Below are 21947 nucleotides of genomic sequence, written 5' to 3' on the forward strand. Positions count from 1 at the left end.
CCAAAACTTTTGGATGTACAGACTTTTCCACAGTTAAAGGGAACAGTTGCTTCCAGGGCATGTCCGGATTTCGCCCTCAGGCGATATCGTAGTGGCTTTGGTTTGCGTAAGACTACTGGTGGCTGACGGTTTCAGACACGTTTTTACAGACTATGTGCAGGAACAATGTTATCACATACACTTGAAGATAGGAGAGCAGCATTACGAAGGGTATCCATTCGAGCGTTCCCTTCAGCAGTGTACGATACTGTTGATCTGGTACTACTACTGCTGCTGCTGCAGTTGGAGGGATTGAAAGCCATTTCAGATGAGCACTTCTCTGGCGCGAAAGACGAGCTTCTGCGATCGCGGTCGAAGCGAGAGGCCCAAGACCTCGTCGAAAGCCAGTGGCGGCCCACCGGGAGGAACCTCGACGGTGAAGTGTTGCAGGATGGTGGTGAGGAAGAGAAACGTCACCACGTTGGCGACCCCCTCGCCGGGGCACGAGCGCTTGCCTGTAATGGAGGCAAAGATTACGATGCGAATCATCTCCTGCTCTGATCTTGAACGAATACCTCATTAATCACTTGTAATTTACCTTACGTATTTATTCATTCGTACCTCAAGAGAGAGAGAGAGAGAGAGGGAAGGAAGAAATAAGGGAAACGCAGAAAGGTTGATCCCGGTTGAGTATAAAGGTGCGGATACAGGATTTTTCAGAAAAGGGGAGACGGGGATTAGATTATGGGAAGTCCGACACTTAAAGCTGAGGATATATATGGCGTCAGCACCATATTCAGAGCACGCAAAACAAATTAAAGGCGGTGGAGGGGGGTTAAAACAGCCGGGCATTTCCCCGCCCCCCATCCCCTCTTTGGTTTGGTATACCCTACAGTATACCCCGTGAGTATGCCCCGTGGTTGAGTGTTAGCCGCAGCGGGAAAGAGAAAGATAGATTCTGGGTTTACACATTACTGAGGGGAGAAGCCATAATAGGTCGGCAAACTCACTCATGAGTCGACTCACTCAGACTCAGATCGGGCCGTGAGTCTGAGTCTGAGTGAGCTCGCGTGAATATTAGTTTGGTGAGATTGAGTCCGGTGAGTCCGCTTGAAGAAAATTTTAGTGAGTCTGAGTCCGAGTGAGCCCTAAGCGCAAAATATGAATCTTGAGTGAGACCGAGTGAGCTCCACCTTTTGTTGCCGACTGATATGGTCCTATCAACTCATCTTCAGCGCTACTATCAGCCGTATATCGGCTTATGTTTATACTCAAGTCTGTTCACACATATAACAGCACAGTAGCATTCATGCGCCACCTCATATTTATTGATCAGAGGCGTGAGTTAGGAGGAGGGGTGCCATGGCCTTGCCCCGCAAACTATTTCATGGGAAGTTTTTGATAAAAATATCTCGTTTGAGCCGCGTATTTCACAAAAATGGCCATACCGGATTGATACATTATAATTATGATATATATGATATATGATGGCAACTTGTATTTGAAGGTACAAGATCAAAAAGCGTATCGTAGAGTATCGATTATGTGAGACATTGGCGTTAAAGAGGATTGGCACCATGATCGAAAAAGCTAACTTTACGCCAATGGACTCATTAGTCGACTCACTCAGGCTCACTCAGACTCAGGTGAAGCCGTGAATCTGAGCCTTAGTGAATCCGGCTGAGAAATATGTTGGTGAGCTTGAGTCCGAGTGAGCGCGGTTAAGAAAAAGTTTAGTGAGTCTGAGTACGAGTGAGTCCGGTTGAGGAAAGTTTTGGTGATTCTGAGTCCGAGTGAGCCCTCAAAGCAAAATATATTTCTCGAGTGAGTCTGAGTGAGCTCCGATTTTTTTGCCGACCTATGGAAGAAGCAAGCAACATGATGCAGAAATGATATGTATATGTACAGTATGCCACTGTATAACACATAAGTAAACGTTTAGCAAACGTTTAGCATAAGAAAGATAAAATTAAAGAGATGTAGGCAGTAGTAAAAAAAAAGGGGGGGGGGGGGGGCAGGATCAAAACAGCTAAAAGCAAACTTCATAGGAAGGACCAAAGTGAACGCAGTCAAAGATAAGCAGGGCAATGTTATCAACAATACCAATAACACAGTGAAGGTGGCGGAAGGCTTCATGATTCGCGGATGCATTTAACCAACAGGCCCAAAAAGTCACATTGACTAAGTCATCCGACCTTGAGGGAAATCAAAGTCGAACAGGACACTGAAGTTCGATGTGTAACTATCGATGAGGTCAAAATTTCAGAAAAGCCATACGAAATGTGCCCCGTGCGAAAGCGTTCGAATATGCCAGAATATCATACCCTCCATTGGCGTAGCCAGATGGGAGGGGGGTGTTCAACCCCTTTTGCCCCCCACAAGAAGAAATTTTTTTTTCAGTTTTGCGTGTGCATATATACACGCAGGCACACAAACGCACGCACGAACATTAAGAAAGAGCGGTAGAAACCCCCGAAAAAAATTTTTCCGTCTACGCCTCAAGCTGTCACTCTCGCAGCCACTATTTGAACCAGCGCACTGAATATAATCACTCTGGCTGATGCAGTCGAGATTAGGTGCCCTTCCCGAAAATGGGTGAGCCCCAGTAATATGTTCTGGTATATAATTATTAGTAGTAGTAGTAGCAGTAGTAGTATCATTTGGTTTGGATACATAGAAAACACGAAGACACAGAGGAAATAGGGAGGGAACATGCTGACAACTGCCACCTGAAGAGGCACAACGCCTGCCTGCTCCTACAGGAAGGGGGGAACACAGAGGAAATGAAGTTACGGGGGGAAATAAAGAGGAAAGAAAAGATGAAAAAAAAAAACAACAAATAACACAGACGGGGACGCAAATAAGTAGTCAGATGAAAAAAAAATTCTATAAACGCGAGGGCAAATCGGTTTTGTTTAAGAAAGTTAGCACTATAAGAAGGCAGAAGATCACGGTACGAAGTAGCCTCCGCTCTGGCTCCTATATTTTACCTACCGTACGAAAAGGCGATGAGCCGTTCTGGCTTGGCTGCCCGGACGCCTCCGTCGATCAGGAAGCGTTCGGGCCGGAAGACTTCCGGGTCCTTCCAGAAGGACTTGTCCTCGAAGACGGACCTCAGCGAAGGAATCACGATGCTGTCTCTTGGAATGACGTAACCGCTCACTCTGACGTCCCCTCTCGCACTGTGTATGGGGGGGGGGGGGGGGCGGGGGAGGTGACAACCTAAGTATCACGTGTCGTTCAAACGTCCCCAAGCAGGTTAGTTTATGCTTGCTCGCTTATCCTATAGCTAAGCATACGGTAACTGGAACAAATTCGGTCGAGTTGTACACCAGTTATTGCTGCTGGGAGCTTCTGTCTAACCGAATAAAGCACGCTTAAATAAAAACTCGGAGCCTTTCCATCTAATGTGAAAGTGGAAGCCAGCGAAGCTGTGACTATGGTGTGGGTCTGGTATAGTGAATATTGTTAGGGTGAATTTATATATCACCATTGACCGCATTGACCGCATAATGAGACATACACTCAAAGATCCCGGCGTTTCGCTTGTGTATGACGAGCATACTATCTCATCAACGGCGGCCTACGTTCATCTGAAGATAAAATCCTGTTGTACATAAGATACCCCATTGTTTCGAAAGTACAAAAATGCCATGATTCGACTGCTACGCCAGTGCTATTGTCTTTCAAGCAGTCTCTTTCGCAACCAATCTGTATTTAGCACCGAATATAAGTTGCAATCCATTAAACACAATTTGCCGAAAATTCTAAATAATCATGTTAACGCTACCAATCTATCTCGCAAGGAATTCAAGATGTATTTCGTTAACATGTAAAATATATATTAATGTATAACGATGCATATCAAATGACCATGTTTTGTTTTATTGCCTCTCTATGTGCACAACAATGTCTCTTGTTGAATATTAAACATCCCGTCGTAAAACCTGTATCTGAGTGTCAAATTTGCGTTTTAGTTTTGTACCGAAGCGTTTACTGTTATCGCGCTGTCATGTACAACGCCTCCTGGGTCCAGTCAAGCTGCTGACGGCAGCTTTTAGCCCCGGAGGACGTATCTAGTCTGTAACTAGAATAAAAAAGTTGGAGTTGAATACTGTTCGCGTCATTCTGTATATGTCGGCGAAATCATGCACCTTTGTGTTTACTTTGACGTAATGGCGAAATTGTTGTTCTACGCGTTTTTTTTTTTTTTTTTTTTTTGTCCGTGGACGCGATCCGTCACAACTTAGCCATCCAGCTTCTCTGTAATGAAAAACACAGTCAAACCCGCATATATCGAACTCGCAAAAAGAAAAAAAAAACGAGAATTAGTTTGATATATTGTATAATATAAAGCTTTTAAATAATTTGCCGTAATTTCGGTAGGAATTTCGGGTTGTTCCGGACAGCATCACAAACTCTCAGCGGCGCAGCGCACGACCTGAAGTAGTTCACGTCGTGCGCCTTAAGCCGTTTTATGCACGTTGAGGAACCTGAGGACTCTGCTTTTGCTTGCTTCATTGCTGTTTTCTCGAGTTACATGCATTTTTTTTTTACTTTCTTGTTCAGTTTAACCCATCGGGACGATGCTTTCTCAGAGGGGGGCATTGCCACGCCCGCTTATTGTTTTATTTTGATGTATTCGGGTTTGACCCGCAAGGACGGTTAGCAACGCTCGACGCAGACCGCGCCGCAGTGTTTGAGAAGCTTCGCGATCGTAGTAGATCATTTTGTTAAGATTGCGCGCAGAAAGCGAAGAGTCAAGATTATTCCAGAGCTTGCGCGACCACCAGTGATATGGCTGGAAAGTTCGATGCGTGATGTATAAAAGACGGCGCGTCACAGCGATGATCAGTTTATCGACGGCCGACGCTCTGTTCGCCGCTATCAGTGTACAGTACAGCGGGTATTGCTGTAGTTGACTTTCCGTTTCCCGGCCACAAGTTCGGCCAAATAAAGAGTTTAGTTTAACACACCGGCTGCCTTCCTCGACGTCTATAAGCTCTCTACCTTGCGTCAGCAGTATCTTGTAGACCGCGCTCATCGCGCATTTAACAAAGGGCTTGTCGCGCACGGAGCGAGAGACGTCAACTTATAGTGGGGCCCCCGGAATCGCGAGACGACATCTTGATGCACGGTCCCCTGACGGCACTGGGACGCGCCAGACGACATCGAACATACTGACCTCGTAAAGTGTGACTGCGTCTGTTTCAACAAACTTTAAGGTTGTAATACGCACATTTTGTATTCAAGTATTCGTATTCAATTTGTATTCAAGTACAACTAAAATACGCTTGCTGTGTTGCGATATTCTTGTGTTCAGATATCGTTTCATCTAAGACATCGGATTGTTGAGAATAATGCAAAATTAAACCCCGGATTTTGCAGAATTGGGGATTTACGAGAAATAAACTTCGACAGACGCCGAATTTCCGCGAAAAAGTAAACTCCGGAAAACACCTTCCGAATTTTAAAGAATAATAATAATAAACTCCGAAAACACAGGACTGACCGTCGCATGAAGCCGACAGGGTTGATTGGCTCGCAGCGCGCCATCTCCCAGATGAAGGCCTGCGTGTACGGCGTCCTGGTGCGGTCTTCCCACAGGACGTGTGATCCCGGACTCCTGTCGCCGATCACGGAGTCGATCTCGGTGCGCATGCGGGCCTGCATTTCCGGCTTGGCTGCGCACATCATCAGAAGCCACTCTGTCGTGGAGCGCAGCGTCTCGCTTCCGGCGCCGAAGAATGAAGACGCGTTGCTCGTGAGAACGTCGCCTGCAGCGCAGCGTGGTCGATGATAGAAAGAGTAGTTTGTCGCATTAAAAAGCGTGGCACACACACACACACGCACGCACACGCACACACACACACGCGCGCGCGCGCGCGCGCACGCATACATAGGTCGTCAAACTCACTCATGATAAGTCGACTCACTCAGACTCAGATCGGGCCGTGAGTCTGAGTCTGAGTGAGTTCGGGTGAGTAATATTTTGGTGAGTTTGAGTCTGAGGGAGTCCGGTTGAAGATAATTTTAGTGAGTCTGAGTCCGAGTGAGCTCTAAGCGCAATACATATTTCTTGAGTGAATCCGAGTGAGCTCCACCGTTTGTTGCTGACTTATGGGCCTATCTACTCATCTTCAGCATTAATATCAGCCTTATATCGGCTTATGTTTATACTCAAATGTACACTTATCTCAGTACACTAGCATTCATGCGCCACCTCAATATTTACTGATCAGATGCGTGAGATAGGGAAAGGGGCGCCATGACCTCCCCCCGCAACCTCTTTCATGGGAAGTTCTTGGTAAAGATACCTCGTGTGAGTCGCGTATTTCATAAACATGTCCTTACTGAATTGATATATGATAATGGTGACGTATGATATATGATGATATCTCGTATTTGAAGGTACAAGGTCAAACGGTGTATCGTAGAGCACCGATTATGTGAGATATTGGCGTTGAAGAGGATTGACACGATGATCGGAAAAGCTAATTTTACGCCTAGGGACACATGAGTCGACTCACTCAGGCTCAGTCAGACTCAAGTGAAGCCGTGACTCTGAGTCCGTGTGAGCCCTCACAGCAAAAAACATTTCTTGAGTGAGTCTAAGTGAGGTCCAGTTGTGCTGCCGACATATGCACGCGCGTGTGTGTATATATATATATATATATTGTTACGAAGTGTCACTGCCAGAGGGAATCGGAGGAGCAGCGTCGTCGTCGTCTTCCTCTTCTCCAGCTGCTCTCGATGTTGTGCCTCGGTGTTCATTAAATACCCCTTAAACATCTCTTGTGCACGTAACAGATTGGTGGAAGGTGCGGGGTACGACGAACCCCACGACGGAAGCACTACTACCTGGACTTCGCCGCAGCCGCCGTCTTGCCGGTCTCCCACCATCGCCGATCGAGATGTCTCACGACCAGAGCGCTGGTGCTTCGAGGGCGACAGCGATAGGTTCCTTGCCTTACTATCGAGTTCCGCCGAACTTTGGCGGGACCTCTGGAGAAGACGTGGACGAGTGGCTGAAGAAATACAAGAGGGTGAGCAGAAGCAACGGCTGGGATTCGTCAGAGCAGCTCAGTCATGTTGTATTTTCACTGACTAACACAGCTCTCATGTGGTACGAGAACCACGAAGACATGTTCACATCTTGGGATCGTTTTGTTGAGGAAGTACAGAAGTGTTTCGGTGATTCCAACGCGAAGAAGAAGCGGGCGGAGCAGACATTGGCTCAGAGGGCACAGCTTCCAGGTGAGACGTGTACCACGTACATTGAAGAAATTTTGAAGCTGTGTAACATAGTGGATGCCAGGATGACTGAAGAAGATAAGGTTGAACACGTTCTGAAGGGGATAGCGGAAGATGTGTACAATTTCCTGATCGGAAAAGAGAGCCTGACCTCCGTGTCCGACGTGATGCAGCATTGTCGGACATTTGAAACGCTAAAGATGCGACGGATAGCGCCAAAATTTGGCCGTCTCTCCAACGTCCCGACGGTGGCTAGTGTCGACACAATGACGCCCAATGACCTGGCATCGACAATACGGCAGATTGTGAGAGAAGAGCTGTTTCGGTGTCAGCCAATCTCTCATGACCCCAGCGACTTCCAGGACAGCTATGCAAGAGACGCAGAACGCGCACGAACCCCGGCTACTCTGGCTCCATGGCAACCATCAGTTAATTCGGCAGATTCCGACGAATACAGAGGCACACGGCGATCTGGGTTCTCGTATCGGCCACCCTCGAATGACGAACGACGTTTGCGCTCACCTCGTTTCCCTCAGCGAATTTCGGCTGGCTACGGTGCCCGTGAAGAGCGATATTCCCATCCTACGCCTTCTCATAGGGCTGGCTACTCTGAGCAGCCACGTGTGTCCCGACCTCTTCCGGTGTGCTACCGATGTGGTGTTCCGGGTCACATCTCACGTTTCTGCAACTACCGCCCTTCATACCAGCGAGAGCCCTTGCCCATGGACACCCAGCCTTTTGACCACACGTTCTCTACGCCACGGCCACCACGCACATCTGCCAGTTTACGCTACCCGTCGCCGGCCTCTGATCGAAGCTTGACTCCACCGCCAGCTCCACGTGCTCCACGATCCCCATCGCCGCGGCGTCGTACGCAATCACCGCCGCCGGAAAACTAGCAGGCGCGGCCAATGGGGGTGAGGCCGCAGGATACCAGGCACTATCGACAGACATACCTCCGTCATTGTTTATGCTCAAGAACAAAGTTCACGTACTTGTTGATGGTGTCCCTACCATGGCACTTGTGGATACGGGTGCGACTATTTGTGTAATGAGTGCTAATTTCAAGAACCTTCTTGGGCCTAAGGTGATGTTTTGTTTGAGTCGTGGAGTGACATTACGTGGTATGAGTGGTGACGCGTTGTGTCCTGTGGGAGTTTGTACTGTGGATGTGTCCTTGTGCGGCAAAGTGTTTCCCACAGAATTTGCTGTTATTACGCGATCCACGCATGACGTTATTTTGGGAATCGATTTCTTGCGGGAGTGTGGGGCAACCGTTGACTGCAGAAGTGGGCACCTTTCCGTGCACGGTAGTTTTCCAGCTGCGCTCTTGGAGAATTCACCGCGTGATGATTGCAGCTTTTTTGTCTCCGAGGACACGGTCGTTCCTGCATTCTCTGCCATGCGTGTTCCAGTGACTTGTTCTAGTAACGACCTCGCCACGTTCGACGCCACACTCGAACCGATTCCTTGGGCCTGTGTGAAGAAGAACATTTTAATCCCCCATTGCGTGGTGTCTGTAGTTAACGGACGCACAAGTGTGTGGGCAATCAACAATTCAATGGAGCCTGCAGTGTTGCCTGGTGGCATGAAACTTGCTGCATTCAACCCCGAATCATCTACGACGCTGGTGGCTCTTCTCGATGCCGCAGGCGAGAACGGATATGTAGCTTCTCAACGGTCAGATGATTTAAAACTGCTACAAATGATCAGCAAGTCACTTAGCCAAAGCGAACGTCACACCCTCCTTGACGTTCTCTCCAAGCACTCTAAAGTGTTCGACTTCTCAAAACGCAGCCAAATGCCCTCAATTCCATCGTCTCGAATACGTCATCGAATCAACACCGCGTCCGCGCATCCCATACGGCAGAAGCCTTACAGAGTGGCACCATCAGAGCGCGAGATTATCAACGAGCAAGTGCAAGAGATGCTAACGAAGGGAGTAATTCAAGAATCGGCGAGTCCCTGGGCCGCACCAGTCATTCTTGTGAAGAAGAAAGATGGTACGTGGAGATTCTGCGTAGACTATCGCCGACTGAATTCCGTTACCAAAAAAGATGTCTATCCGCTGCCGCGTATTGATGACGCCATAGACTGTTTACATTCTGCTTCCTATTTTTCCTCTGTTGATTTAAGGTCCGGTTATTGGCAAATTCCAATGCACGCAGCTGACAAGGAAAAAACGGCATTCGTTACCCCAGACGGGCTGTACGAATTCAACGTGATGCCGTTCGGATTGTGTAATGCGCCGGCGACATTCGAAAGATTCATGGACACTATTCTGCGGGGCTTGAAATGGCAGATTTGTATGTGCTACCTTGATGACGTAGTAATTTTTGGACGCACATTTCAGGAGCATAATACTCGTCTGGATATTGTGCTCGACTGTATTGAAAAGGCTGGGCTTGTGTTGAATTCAAAGAAGTGCCATTTTGCTGAGCGTCAAACTTTAGTGTTAGGACATCTCGTCGATAAAGATGGCATTAGACCTGACCCACAGAAGACAGAAGCCGTTGCATCATTCGAACCTCCTAAATCTCTGAAACAGCTTCGTAGCTTCATCGGGCTCTGCTCATATTTTCGGCGGTTCATACCCGGCTTCTCGGATATCTGTCACCCCCTCACGAATCTTCTACGCAAGAACACTCCGTTTCAGTGGACCCCTGACTGTGATACCGCTTTTCGCCAGCTGAAGTTTCTGTTAACTTCACAACCAATCCTTCGGCACTTCGACCCTTCGTCTCCAAGAGAGATTCACACAGACGCAAGTGGCGTCGGCATCGGCGCCGTTCTTATTCAGCGCTCTGGCAACAAAGAACATGTCGTAACGTATGCAAGCCGTTCCTTAAGCAAGCCTGAACGCAACTACACTGTAACCGAGCAGGAATGCCTCGCAGTCGTATTTGCCGTGCAGCGGTTTCGCTCGTACATTTACGGTCGCCCGTTTACCATCGTAACAGATCACCATTCTCTATGCTGGTTGGTCAACCTTCGCGACCCATCCGGACGCCTCGCTCGATGGGCCCTTCGTCTACAAGAATACGAATTCACTATTTCGTACAAAAGTGGCCGTCGACACGCTGATGCGGATTGCCTTTCTAGGATGCCACTACCGACGACAGATTGTGAAGCCGACAACTTTGACCATCTTATCGCTTCTCTGTCAGCTGACTTTCCGGATGCTTCGACTTTCGCCGCTGAGCAGCGCAAAGACCCCAGCTTGAAAGCTCTTTTTCCTCCAACGCAAGGCTCCATAAGCGAAGGCCGATTTTGCACCCGAGATGGCCTTCTTTACAAGAGGAACTTATCAACGACGGGCGCTCGCTTTCTACTGGTGGTTCCCGAGTCTCTTCAGACATCTGTTCTGCGTATTACGCACGATGACCCGACGTCTGGTCACTTAGGGACCACGCGAACACTAAGCCGCACCAAAGACCGATTCTACTGGCCTCAAATGCGCAAAACAGTTGACACCTATGTGGCTAGTTGTACCCAATGTCAGAGCCACAAGCGACCTACCTCAGCTCCAGTCGGTTACCCCCAGCCAGTAGATCCACCCAGCACTCCGTTCGAAAAGGTCGGCATAGACTTGATCGGACCGTTTCCGCGTTCTTCGAGAGGCAACAGGTGGATAATTGTGTGTGCCGACTACATGACACGGTACTGCGAGACGGCAGCCTTATCCTCCGCCACGGCAGCCCAGGTTTCTGACTTTATACTCCACTCCATCATACTTCGACATGGGCCTCCTCGAGTGATAATAAGTGACCGTGGTCGCCAGTTTACTGCCGATGTTGTGGAAGAATTACTCCGTTCGTGTGCCTTCAAGTTCCGTCACTCAACACCTTATCATCCGCAAACTAATGGCCTCGTCGAGCGCACAAACCGAACATTGATAAACATGTTATCAATGTACGTCGCTTCGGACCACAAAAACTGGGATGAAGTATTACCGTTCGTGACATACGCTTTCAACACTGCGAAGCACGAAACCACAGGCTATAGCCCTTTCTTCCTCCTGTACGCACGTTCACCGCGTCATTCGCTGGACACTGTCTTTCCTTTTGTTATCCAAGACGATTTGTCAATCGCCGAGACATTGTGTCGTGCAGAAGAGGCTCGTCGACTTGCACGCCTACGTACATTGGCCGCGCAAGACTGCTCTAAAACACGCTATGACAGCCAACACCGACATGTCACCTATGTTCCCGGTGATCGTGTTTGGCTGTGGACTCCAGTACGCCGACGCGGCTTGAGCCAAAAACTTCTCGCAGACTACACCGGCCCGTTCGTTATTCTCGATCGTCTAAGCGATGTCAATTACGAGATAGCGCGTCTTACTGCAAGTGGCCGCCGTTCACGCAAGACTGAGGTGACGCATGTTGCCCGCCTGAAGCCATTCACGGGAAGGAAGCAGGAATGACTCGCCCGGAGGCCTTCGTCTGAGAGAGGAGGAATGTTACGAAGTGTCACTGCCAGAGGGAATCGAGAGCAGCTGGAGAAGAGGAAGACGACGACGACGCTGCTCCTCCGATCACCACGGTCTTTTGTGCCTCGGTGTTCATTAAATACCCCTTAAACATCTCTTGTGCACGTAACAATATATATATATATATATATATATATATCGGAAGTATCAAGAAAACAATGCACAAATGTCTATTACATGAATACACTTTCATTTTCTTGATAAATACGTAAGTCCTGCCCTTATCTTGCATAAGAGCCGCGATTTTCGTCATTCTGTGAGTTCATTTTTAATGCGACCAGAGCGCCAGACTCGATGTTTGATTAGTCCGAAACACGCCCTGCACCCCTCCCTTATTACGTACTGCCACCATCACGATGCGCACGTGACGATATAGTTCTTTCGAAGGTGAAATGGCCAGCAACTGATAGTTCGTCCATCACGATGTAGCAAACGGGTTTTATGCCAGCATACCGACCGCGGCTGAAAGCTCTTCATCTTCAACAGCTTCTGCCATGTTTGGGTTTTGTGACATTGCACGTGCGTTGCATTAAGTTAAAACGAAGCTGCGAATGCCGGATCCGCATGGGGACAAAACCATCACCAACTGATGAAGATAGCGATGCGGACAGCACCGCCTCATTTCGCTTGTCCGCGAACGCCGTTTTTGCACTTTTGCGCCTCACATCTGCAGCCATGTCTGCGGCGCTTCGAACTATAGGCGGGCTTCGCGGATCGTCCGAATTAACCGTGTTGAGGACAAATGTAACCGAATTAACGAGAGTTTGATGGCAATAAACAATGTATATGCTGGCCGTGACTAGGGAACACGTCCGAATTATACGATTTTCCGAATTAACGAGTGTCGAATTAACGAGCTTTTACTGTGTAAAGATTGGGTTTAAAGGAATACTGACATGATTTTGAGGCAGCGCTAAATGGACGGGTTTTTTTTTTTTTTTTGCTTCCTTGGCATGCAGTCTTAACGCTCTCCACACAGCGGAGCTAGGAAACACACATAAACTATTTTAATTTCATTTCACTGTTGTCGTCACCCCGAACCTGCAGGAAAGCCCCGCAGCTGTGGACATTCTCATGATGAGTCAACACAGTACGCGGGGTTTGCAAAGTTTGTATCCTCCACGTGGCCGAAATCACGGAAATCGGTGTCGGAGTCACTAGAAGACAAATCATTCATCGTCGTTTACTAGGACCATGTGCAATTCACAACAGCCGACAGAGTTGCTGCTTGTATAGACGATTTTACATACCTTGGGCTGTTAAACGAGTGTTTTCTTATTCTTGCATATCGCGACGCAAACTGAGAAGGTAATGAAACGTCAAGTGCACCAGCCAAACCGTTTTCGTGCGCATGCGCCTACCGTAGCACTGTTCGTTTAGTTGTTAAATATACAAAACGGCAAGCCCAATATGGCCGCACCGAAATACATCCGTAAAATGCGAACATTCCTAATACTCGTGTCAGTACTCCTTTTAAGGTCAAGCTGATGGATATCGTGTTCGTCGAATTGGCACTGTGTGAGTCTATGTCGCAATAACAAAAAAAAAAGACTCTGAACACTCACGTGTTAACGTTTTTTTCTGTTGTCCATGTCTTTTCATCTCACCGAGAAAACTGTCGACATAGTCGCGACACATGCCGTCTTGGTAGGTTTTCTCGTGAACGTCTATAAAGGACCTGTGAAAAATCGAGAAAAAGAAACTGACCAAATATTTAGATCCGTGTATTCGAAACCGCTCGACCGATCGATGAGGTCTTCTGCATTTAAAAGAATTTAAAATAAAAAAAAACAAACTAGACATTGTAGAAAGTGGATTTTCGATTTGATTAGTAAACATATTGCGCTTGATCGTCATCGTCATGTGGCCGTCGTGGTCGGGAGTCGAGCCATGTAGCCTCTTCGTGTTTAGTGACGCAACGCCATAATGGCTAAGCCGCCACGGTGGTTGTAAGAAAAGTGATTGAAAATTGCGAATTTCTAAAAAAATAGTGCAGCAATAAAAAACGATGTCACAATTCGGTAGCATTTCCTTCCATTGCATTTATCTAAAGCGGAAAACTAAAAAAATGCATTATGCACCGTTCTCTGATACGTAGCAATAAGTGGAGAGTGTAGAATTTTTTCGCAAAACCTTTTGAAACGCCGTTACAAGTTCACGTGGGCTGCGAAATAATATGTTATGGTAGCCCACTTGAGGTGTAGAGTGCAGTCTGTACCGGGTGTTTCAAGAAATGTGTCCAAAATCCTCCAAAATCACGAAAATGCGATATTTGCTCGCTGCCTTCAAGGGGTCATGAACCACTTTTCCAAGTAATGATCTAATGGCCTCAGTATCGGAGTGTACTGCCTCCCGAATCGATAGCCGCAAGAATTTCTCGAATCCGTCAAGAATCAGCGGAGTTACGGGGGTTTGGCGCACGCTCCCAGCGCTTTCTCTCTTTTCTCGTGCCGACGAGCGCACTGGAAGCTAGACAGGGAGGGATGGCATGGGGGAAAGAAGTTACGCCAGCGCGCGTCATGAAACGCGATCGCTCTCCCGCTGTGATTCGCTTGCGCGAGTGCGGCTACCGTGTACTGAGGAGTGCCGCGCCGGCAAGTGGCGGCGCCCCGCGGCAAGAAGCGCATCTGATCCGAACGCCGCTCTCGATTTACGTCGGCTATCGGCCAATAAGCATGCTATGTCTCTTGCGACGTACAGCGGACAGACGCCCCGCCCACCGACGAGAGTGAGAACCGGCCTCTGTTTGAAAAGAGGGTGCCTGGGGAAACGGCAACTTCGCGCTCCGCTTGTGGCCATTACGCGGCGCGCACGACTGTAATATTTGGCAGAGCAGTTCATAGCCGTGTCAGCTTTCCGCAGGATGTGCTTTTTCAATCAGCCCAAGGGGTGCTTCATGACCCCTTTCAGAATTGTTTTTTCTGTTTCGCCGCTGAATTTGGTTGAATTTCATTAGGCCACAATAATTACTAGAGGCCGCTCTTGCTAATCCTAAAGCTGGTATAGGTTCTTCGCATGAATAACTTCAATTCTCACATTTGACATAACCACCTAACTCAACTAATTAAAAAGTTAATTAATTGAACTTTCTTAATTATTGACCCAAATGATGTCTTTAACCATCTTAAGATGCCTGCCGCTAAAAAAGAGTCACTCACGTATTCTGGACGTCTCGGAAGAATATGGCAGTTGTGGTCTTCTGCGTTTCTGTTTCGATTTCGCCGTTGAAGTTGGATGAATTTCATTACTTCGAAATTATTACTAGAGGCCGCTTTTTCGAAATCTCTAAGCTGCAATGGGTTCTTCGCATGAATGACTTCATATCTCACATGTGACATAACCGCCTGACTCCACTAATTAAGAAGTTAATTAAGTTAACTTTCTTAATTACTGTTCCAAATGATGTCTTTAGCCATCTTAAGATGCCTGTGGTTACAGAAGAAGTAAATGTGAAGGCATCGAACAGATGTCGCATTTCTCTGAGTATTGAGGATTTTGGACACATTTTTTGAAACACCCTGTATAGTATAGAACGACAACTCCCGTTCCTGCTCTGGACTTGCGGTATTTGTAAATTTCGTGCTTCCAGTACTTTTTGGTGGCACGAGCAACGTGTGCTACTCTTGTTTCTCTTTCAAGCATGCACAGGGTTCTCTAGTTTTATTGCGCCCCCCCCCCCCCCTCGGGTTGGTCGATTCCGAAAAAGGGTACGCTGCTGCTGCCTTGAAGGAGTGAGGACAACTTTTCGTAACGTCGGAATACAAATGAGCTTCAACGATACCCCGTGCTGGAGTATTTTTTATCTCTTGAAACACTGCTACAGTCCCACTGGGCCCACTCACTCTGACAAGTGATCCCTACGTATCATGGCACTCCTCAGCCTCCCGCAGGCTCCTACGGAAAGGAGGGAGATCACTCTACGCAGCCACGGGAAGAAGTTGATGGCCAACACCTGGGCCGACAACGCCGGGATCACATGAGCGAGCTCGTCCAGCTCAACCCGTTCGGGGCTGCCGTACTCGAACCTCCGACCATACACCAGCGCCGTCATGACGTTGGACGTGCTGGGTGTCAACAGCGAGGCGATGGCCACGGGTTCGCCCTTGCTGGATGCCAGCTCGTGCACCAGGTTCGACAATTCTTTCTGCAAAATAGATCTATCGATCAGACACCACGTGTACACCACGTGTCCGGTAAGATAATAAAACTTAAAACGAATAAGGCGACACCATCTTCGCATGCTGCGATAATAAAGCCTTCCATCCAACGAGGTAATCGAGGGTTCAACGAAGCACGCACTGGACGAAGCGCTGATATGTACAGTATAGTTTAGTATAGTATATTATTCTGTATACTATTCCCTAAAGCAAACCGAAAGCCAGAAAGCATAGAGTTTCATGCAATAACCTAGAGTAAAGTCCCTAGATTTTTCCCTGTTAAGAGCAAGGAAAAATCTAGGGACTTTAACATAGAGAGGAAACTGGCGCTGCGATCCTTCAACCACCATGGGAATGATGGGAAGTACAGGCTTCGGATTGGATAGCGTTAGCTAGCGAACTGTCTACGGATCTTTTTCTACAGTTTCAGTTTTGTTATTCGCGAGGCATGGGTAGTGGGGTGCGTTTCAAAGCACTCAAGCAGCACCTTTGTTGTTCAAAGAGGCTGAAAACAGCTAGATCTCTTGATTTGCTGTTTCGTTGCAGCGTTACAGGTTGTATATGGCAGTTTTAGTAAAGCGTCATGCACTCACCGCTGCGCATAGATGTAGCGTCCCATGCCAGTGCAGGAAATTGCATAGAGCTCACGTCTTTTGATAAGCGCGTCTTGCCAAAGCTCGTTCAAATCGGCTGCAAAACGACGGTGAAGCTAAGTAGATGCACCGTCACGCTCCTCTGACTCGACTTCACAAGAAAACGAGAGATGTGTTGGAGACAGACCACTTGGACAGACGCACCTGGCATCGCAGCAGACAATACGTTAAGTGTTTCTCCCTCAATACAGTACTGTTATTTCCATAAATAGATAATGCGTACTTTCGAGGAGAAAACAAGCATGTTTGTTTTCTATTGTTGTAAATAAATGATTCATTATTTGGTGATGCCAAATCTCGAACACAATTGCAGAGCAATGCATACCCTGGTGGTTGAATTTGTCCAGGTTTCACTTCCATCTCACGGTCAAGCGAACTTTTTGTAATAAGTTTTACGTACAAAATATGAAACAAGTTTTAATTAGAAATAATGTTATATCACTTTGTTTTACACTCCGCAAACAATCGACGCGAATCTCAAGAACGAAAGCCATCCGAAGCAGATCCGAAGCCTGTACTTCCCATCATTCCCATAGTGGTTGAAGCCATAGAGTTTCCTAAAATGTTGAAGCGCCGCTCAAGGAGCCCGCGTAGACACTAGCGCCAGATTCCCCTCTAGGTATTATTGTAAGAAGCTCTATGCCAGAGAGCGATTAGGATCACTGGATTAGGATCGGGAGAACCGAGGGTTTCGGCATTCACTAACACCGACACGACGCCAAGAAAATGAACGCTGGGACAGCTGTATTGCTCACATGTGCGTGCATCTCCAGAGTCGGCGTCAGTGTCCTCAGTGCCTTCGACATGAACATGCGCTGCTCCTTCCACCGTGGCCCATTAGCTATAATGATGCCTGCACGGAGAAATGAGAGATTGAGTGTACCGGTTCGTGGCTACGCGATATCAAACGCGAAAATTGACCGGCGTCCTGCATCGGCGTCTTCCGTCGGCGTCCACACGAGTGATGCAAAAGATCATCATCACGAGTTACTTGCAAAACATGGAAATGCGTTAGCCTGACGAAGGGAACGCCACTAGCTTCGTTGTTTCATCAATGTCCGCGAAGCGGAGCTGGTTTTTTTTCTCACGGAGATCAGGAGAGACGCTGTAGTAAAGTGAATTTGGTTGGTCGGTCGGTCGGTCGGTCGGTCGGTCGGTCGGTCGGTCGGTCGGTCGGTCGGTTTGGTGGGTTTGGTGGGTTGGGTTTGGTTTGGTGGGTTGGTTCCATGAAAACTATAGACTCGAGCTGGTCTTGTGCAACGTTTGTTTTGTGTTGGTTAAAGCTTGTAGCCAACAGCTTGACGAAAACTCTTATCCGCGTCCGCAATCGCGCTTTGCTCGTCGCAGCCTTACACGAAAGGTCGAACGACTTTGCAGAAACTAGGGCACGTTGCGCAAGATGCGCTGTACGCAGCTGATTTCAGCACCGTGTCGTTATTTCTAGCTGCTCGTGTTCTACGATACGGGCTGTACTCGTCTCGTCCATGACTGCGCTGGAACGCTTTCCAGAGCTATAATATAGGGGGCCACCTATTTCTTTGTGTGGGACACAGAGAAAATAAAAAGGGCACGTTTGATTGCAATCTTAATATTCTTGTTCGTTCTAAATCAATATTTCTTATGAAGAACGTCAAAGACAGCGAGAAAGAGGGGTCACCCTTTATGTATCTCCGTATGTTAGTTTGTATGCGTGCGTGTACAGTACTTAGCAATTAAAACGTCGCGTTATGTGACGTCATGGTGACGCCGCAAGTTGTGGCGATATATGACGTCATGATGACGTCATCAGACGATGATTTTTGCATCATTTTTTGAATCACATCGCCTTACTCGCCACGGTGGTCTAGTGGTTAAGTTGCTCGACTGCTGACCCGCAGGTCGCGGGATCAAATCCCGGCCGCGGCGGCCGCATTTTCGATGGAGGCCAGAATGCTAGAGACCCGTGTACTTAGATTTAGGTGCACGTTAAAGAACCCCAGGTGGCCGAAATTTCCGGAGCCCTCCACTACGGCGTCTCTCATAATCATATCGTGGTTTTGGGACGTTAAACACGAACAATTACTATTATTAAGGCTTTCTCCTTAAAAGGCACCAGCCATCATTCTAGCCGACTATAGCGTTTCAGTATCTGAGGACGATACATTTACACATGCGAATTTGAAAAAATTCAGGGGGGCCTTAGCCCCTTTCCCCCTCTTGGCTTTGCCAATGGCTCAAGGGGCCTAATGCGTTCCAGTCCCCTTACGTAGGCACGGCCCGCGTTGTTGCATTCTGTCGGCTAATGTCCTAGTCGCTTCGTGAACGTCATCTTCAAGTTTTCTGAACATCACAAAATGTTATCTGCGAACCATTGCTTAATTAGATGTTCACTGTTAATACTGACTCCGAGTCCTAAGCGAGACTATAATAACTCGAAGACTACGTTTAAGCAAGTAGTATTATATTATTATCATATGATGTTTAGGAGATGTTGGTGTTTTTTTTATAGCACCGGCTACTTCTTTTCACGGATGATAGGATATGTGAAAATCACAGCAATGAAAAAACAAAGAGTTACACAAAAGGCGGAGTTGATATAAGTCCATCCGCATAACAACACGAAAAAAAAACGCAAATACAGTCCCGTCACATAACACTACAGTTCACATAAAATGCAGTTATACGAACACCGCATATGCTGTAAATAACACTACACAACGTCCAGTTACATGCCAGCGCTCAAATTGGGAAAGTCCAGTTATAGGGACGCAGAATGAGTTGGCACATGAAGCGACTCGAAGCGCTGCACGTTTAGATCAAATCATATGCATAAAATCAGTCTAAACAGGTTTTCTCAATAGTTTCCAATATGGATTGGAGAGGTCACTGTCATGCGCCAACTAGGCCAATAATATATGTTCAGCTTCAGACCCAATGAGGTTAAATGAACTTCGTCCCCATTACTTCTTCTCACTCACTCACTCACTCACTCACTCACTCACTCACTCACTCACTCACTCACTCACTCACTCACTCACTCACTCACTCACTCACTCACTCACTCACTCACTCACTCACTCACTCACTCACTCACTCACTCACTCACTCACTCACTCACTCACTCACTCACCAACGTCATCAGCCTGACTACGCCCACTGTAGGGCAAAGACCTCTTTCCAGTTTCGGCAATTAATCCGGTCCTGTCCTTGCTGCGGACACGTTATCCCCGCAAGTTTCTTAATGTCTCCTGCCTACCTAACATTCTGCCTCCTCCTCGCGCGCTTGCCTTCTCTTGGAATCCAATATGTTACTCTTAATGACCAGCAGTTATCTTGGCTTCGCGCTGTATACATGCCCTGTCCATACCAACCTAACACGGATGAACATTAGAAGCTACTGAGTGATTGAAAGACACATCTCCTTCAAGGCTCTCAAGACTTTTCTCTGTTACTGCTAATCAAAGCAAATGGTGCTTACTCTGAGATTTCTCGTGAACATTGAGGGGAAACTCTTCAGCCCGATCAAGCAGTGCATCTTTCGAGAGGGCCTCCTTTATTGGCTCGAAGTCGCACAGGAAGACCACGTACCGGAAACCGAGGTGGAGCCTGCAGAGTACGACAGTGAAGTAAAAATTTATTTATTGGGCAACACAGGGGTCCTCCGTTCAACAGTGCCTACTGTTCCTTCGACTTACGTAAGTCCTCACGAAGGGAGGAACACCTCACTACACCGTTGGTTAATAAATAAATGTTCATGTCCCTGTTCAAGAGAACTCCTCCGTTGTGCCATAACTTATCGTTATTGTTATTAGTTTATTAACAGAATCGCAAAATACAATGCATATATGAAGGTACAACATTTTCAGGAGGAGGCCCGAAAGTAAGAACTATGGAGTGGCCTCCTTTCAAAATCGGACAAAGCAACTTTAGTAAGCACAGAAATGGATTTCTTATGAAGGTATGGATTGAATATATATAATCAAAAATACCTAGAAAAACATCAATAAAGACAACGCAAAAACTGAATTATAGACTAATTAATGGGACGATAGTAGGTATGTTTTCAAAGATGATCTAAAATAGTTTAACGACAATATTTTTAAGTGAGGGTTAACAGTGTTCCATATAGAAATTCCACGGAAACAGGCAGTTTGTTTACCATAATTCGTAGTAACTTTTGGTAGCAGAAAGTTATTTCACAGAGCCAACCTAGTTGAATTATTATCAACAAACCGATCAATTGGCAAGGCAATGGAGATCATCTGAACAGGACTGGTCCATTACATTTACCGCGTAAATTTAAAAATCACTTCATACATTTACTACAGATTCTGACTTCCTATTTTAAGTACAAGAAACCTAAATCAACAATCCAGCCATTTTTTTTATTTCTACATTTTCCTTGTCTTGCTCTTAGATGGGCCTCTCGAGCTAGATCCTGTTCTTTGCGCTTCGCCAACCATTGTACTTACTTCACTACGCCTAATTCTACTACTACATTCAAGAAGTCCGCGCGGCAGTTAGCACAATTCCGAAACTATGTGTCCGATATGTACGTACTGTCTCACTACACCGAAAGACGTTGTCGACGAACGTACCCGAACACGTCGCCGTACTTCCGTCGCAGCGTGTTGATTTTCTGATGTACGTCCTTGGTCATAAAGGGCAGGTAACCCAGAAGAGGCAAGCCTCGTGGTCCAGGCGGCAAATCTCGTCGAAGAGCCCTCCGCAACAGGAACCACAGGTAATGCACCAGTGGCGCCCCCAGTGCAATGAACAGCGCCGTGATTACGAGCTCTCGTACCACTGCCTCCAGCATATTTGCCGTTAGCGCAACTATACTTTCTTCGACCTGTTGCCTTCTATTCACCTTCAACGCGCAGGGCAGCAAGCCGGTTGTTCCCTCTGGCTAACGTCCCTGCCTTTTCGTGTTTTCCTCTAACTCTATCCTATAACCACATTTGAATTAAGGTAGTAGCCAGCCAGGATTCAACTCTAACCTCCCCCTTTTTTTTTGTCGCTATATCATAATTGTTCCACAGACTATAGATAATACTGAGGCACCGAAACAGCACCCCACTATTCCAGTTACTTTCCTTCAAAACTATATGTCAATACCGTAAACTACTACTGAACACCAACTTCACAATTACTGCTAACTGTACACACACGATCGCTTGCCGTAGCTACTCACTGTTATATACCCGCGTTCTACGGCGCAGTGCATGCGGAGCTTTCAGCTTGTCTGAGAAGTACAAAAGCGCACGCTGTCGGTGTTGGCAGGATATACGTGTACATGTTGCATTTCATAAGATACTTTACGAGCGACCCCCTTCAACAGGTGCTATTCAAAGTCGGCCATGTTCGAGAGCTTCTCGAGCAGGTGTTACTGCCGCTAGTAAATTCGTGGTTATATATATATATATATATATATAT

At 47.1% G+C, this 21947-nt stretch overlaps 1 protein-coding gene across 1 annotated transcript; it reads right to left on the bottom strand.

Annotated features, from left to right (window-relative positions):
• Positions 1-303: 303 nt before the first annotated feature.
• On the bottom strand, positions 304-21330 carry LOC119397524 (cytochrome P450 2B2). The gene is made up of 8 exons (XM_037664948.1): positions 21110-21330; positions 19990-20117; positions 17288-17385; positions 15565-15866; positions 13288-13400; positions 5492-5756; positions 2974-3161; positions 304-494 (listed from the first exon to the last, which is right to left on the bottom strand). Exons 1-8 carry the CDS (start codon positions 21328-21330, stop codon positions 304-306), a joined length of 1506 nt encoding a protein of 501 aa, XP_037520876.1.
• Positions 21331-21947: the final 617 nt, after the last annotated feature.

The sequence above is a fragment of the Rhipicephalus sanguineus genome, chromosome 6, assembly GCF_013339695.2.
Source record: "Rhipicephalus sanguineus isolate Rsan-2018 chromosome 6, BIME_Rsan_1.4, whole genome shotgun sequence".
Taxonomy (NCBI): domain Eukaryota; kingdom Metazoa; phylum Arthropoda; class Arachnida; order Ixodida; family Ixodidae; genus Rhipicephalus; species Rhipicephalus sanguineus.

Excerpts from the sequence above, each read along its gene's own strand:
- LOC119397524 (XM_037664948.1), bottom strand. The coding sequence starts at position 21,330 with ATGCTGGAGGCAGTGGTACGAGAGCTCGTAATCACGGCGCTGTTCATT. Across the intron at positions 20,118-21,109 it reads AAGTACGGCGACGTGTTCGG|GCTCCACCTCGGTTTCCGGT; the intron begins GTACGTTCGTCG and ends CGTACTCTGCAG. Across the intron at positions 5,757-13,287 it reads ACAGAAAAAAACGTTAACAC|GCGACGTTCTCACGAGCAAC; the intron begins GTGAGTGTTCAG and ends GCTGCGCTGCAG.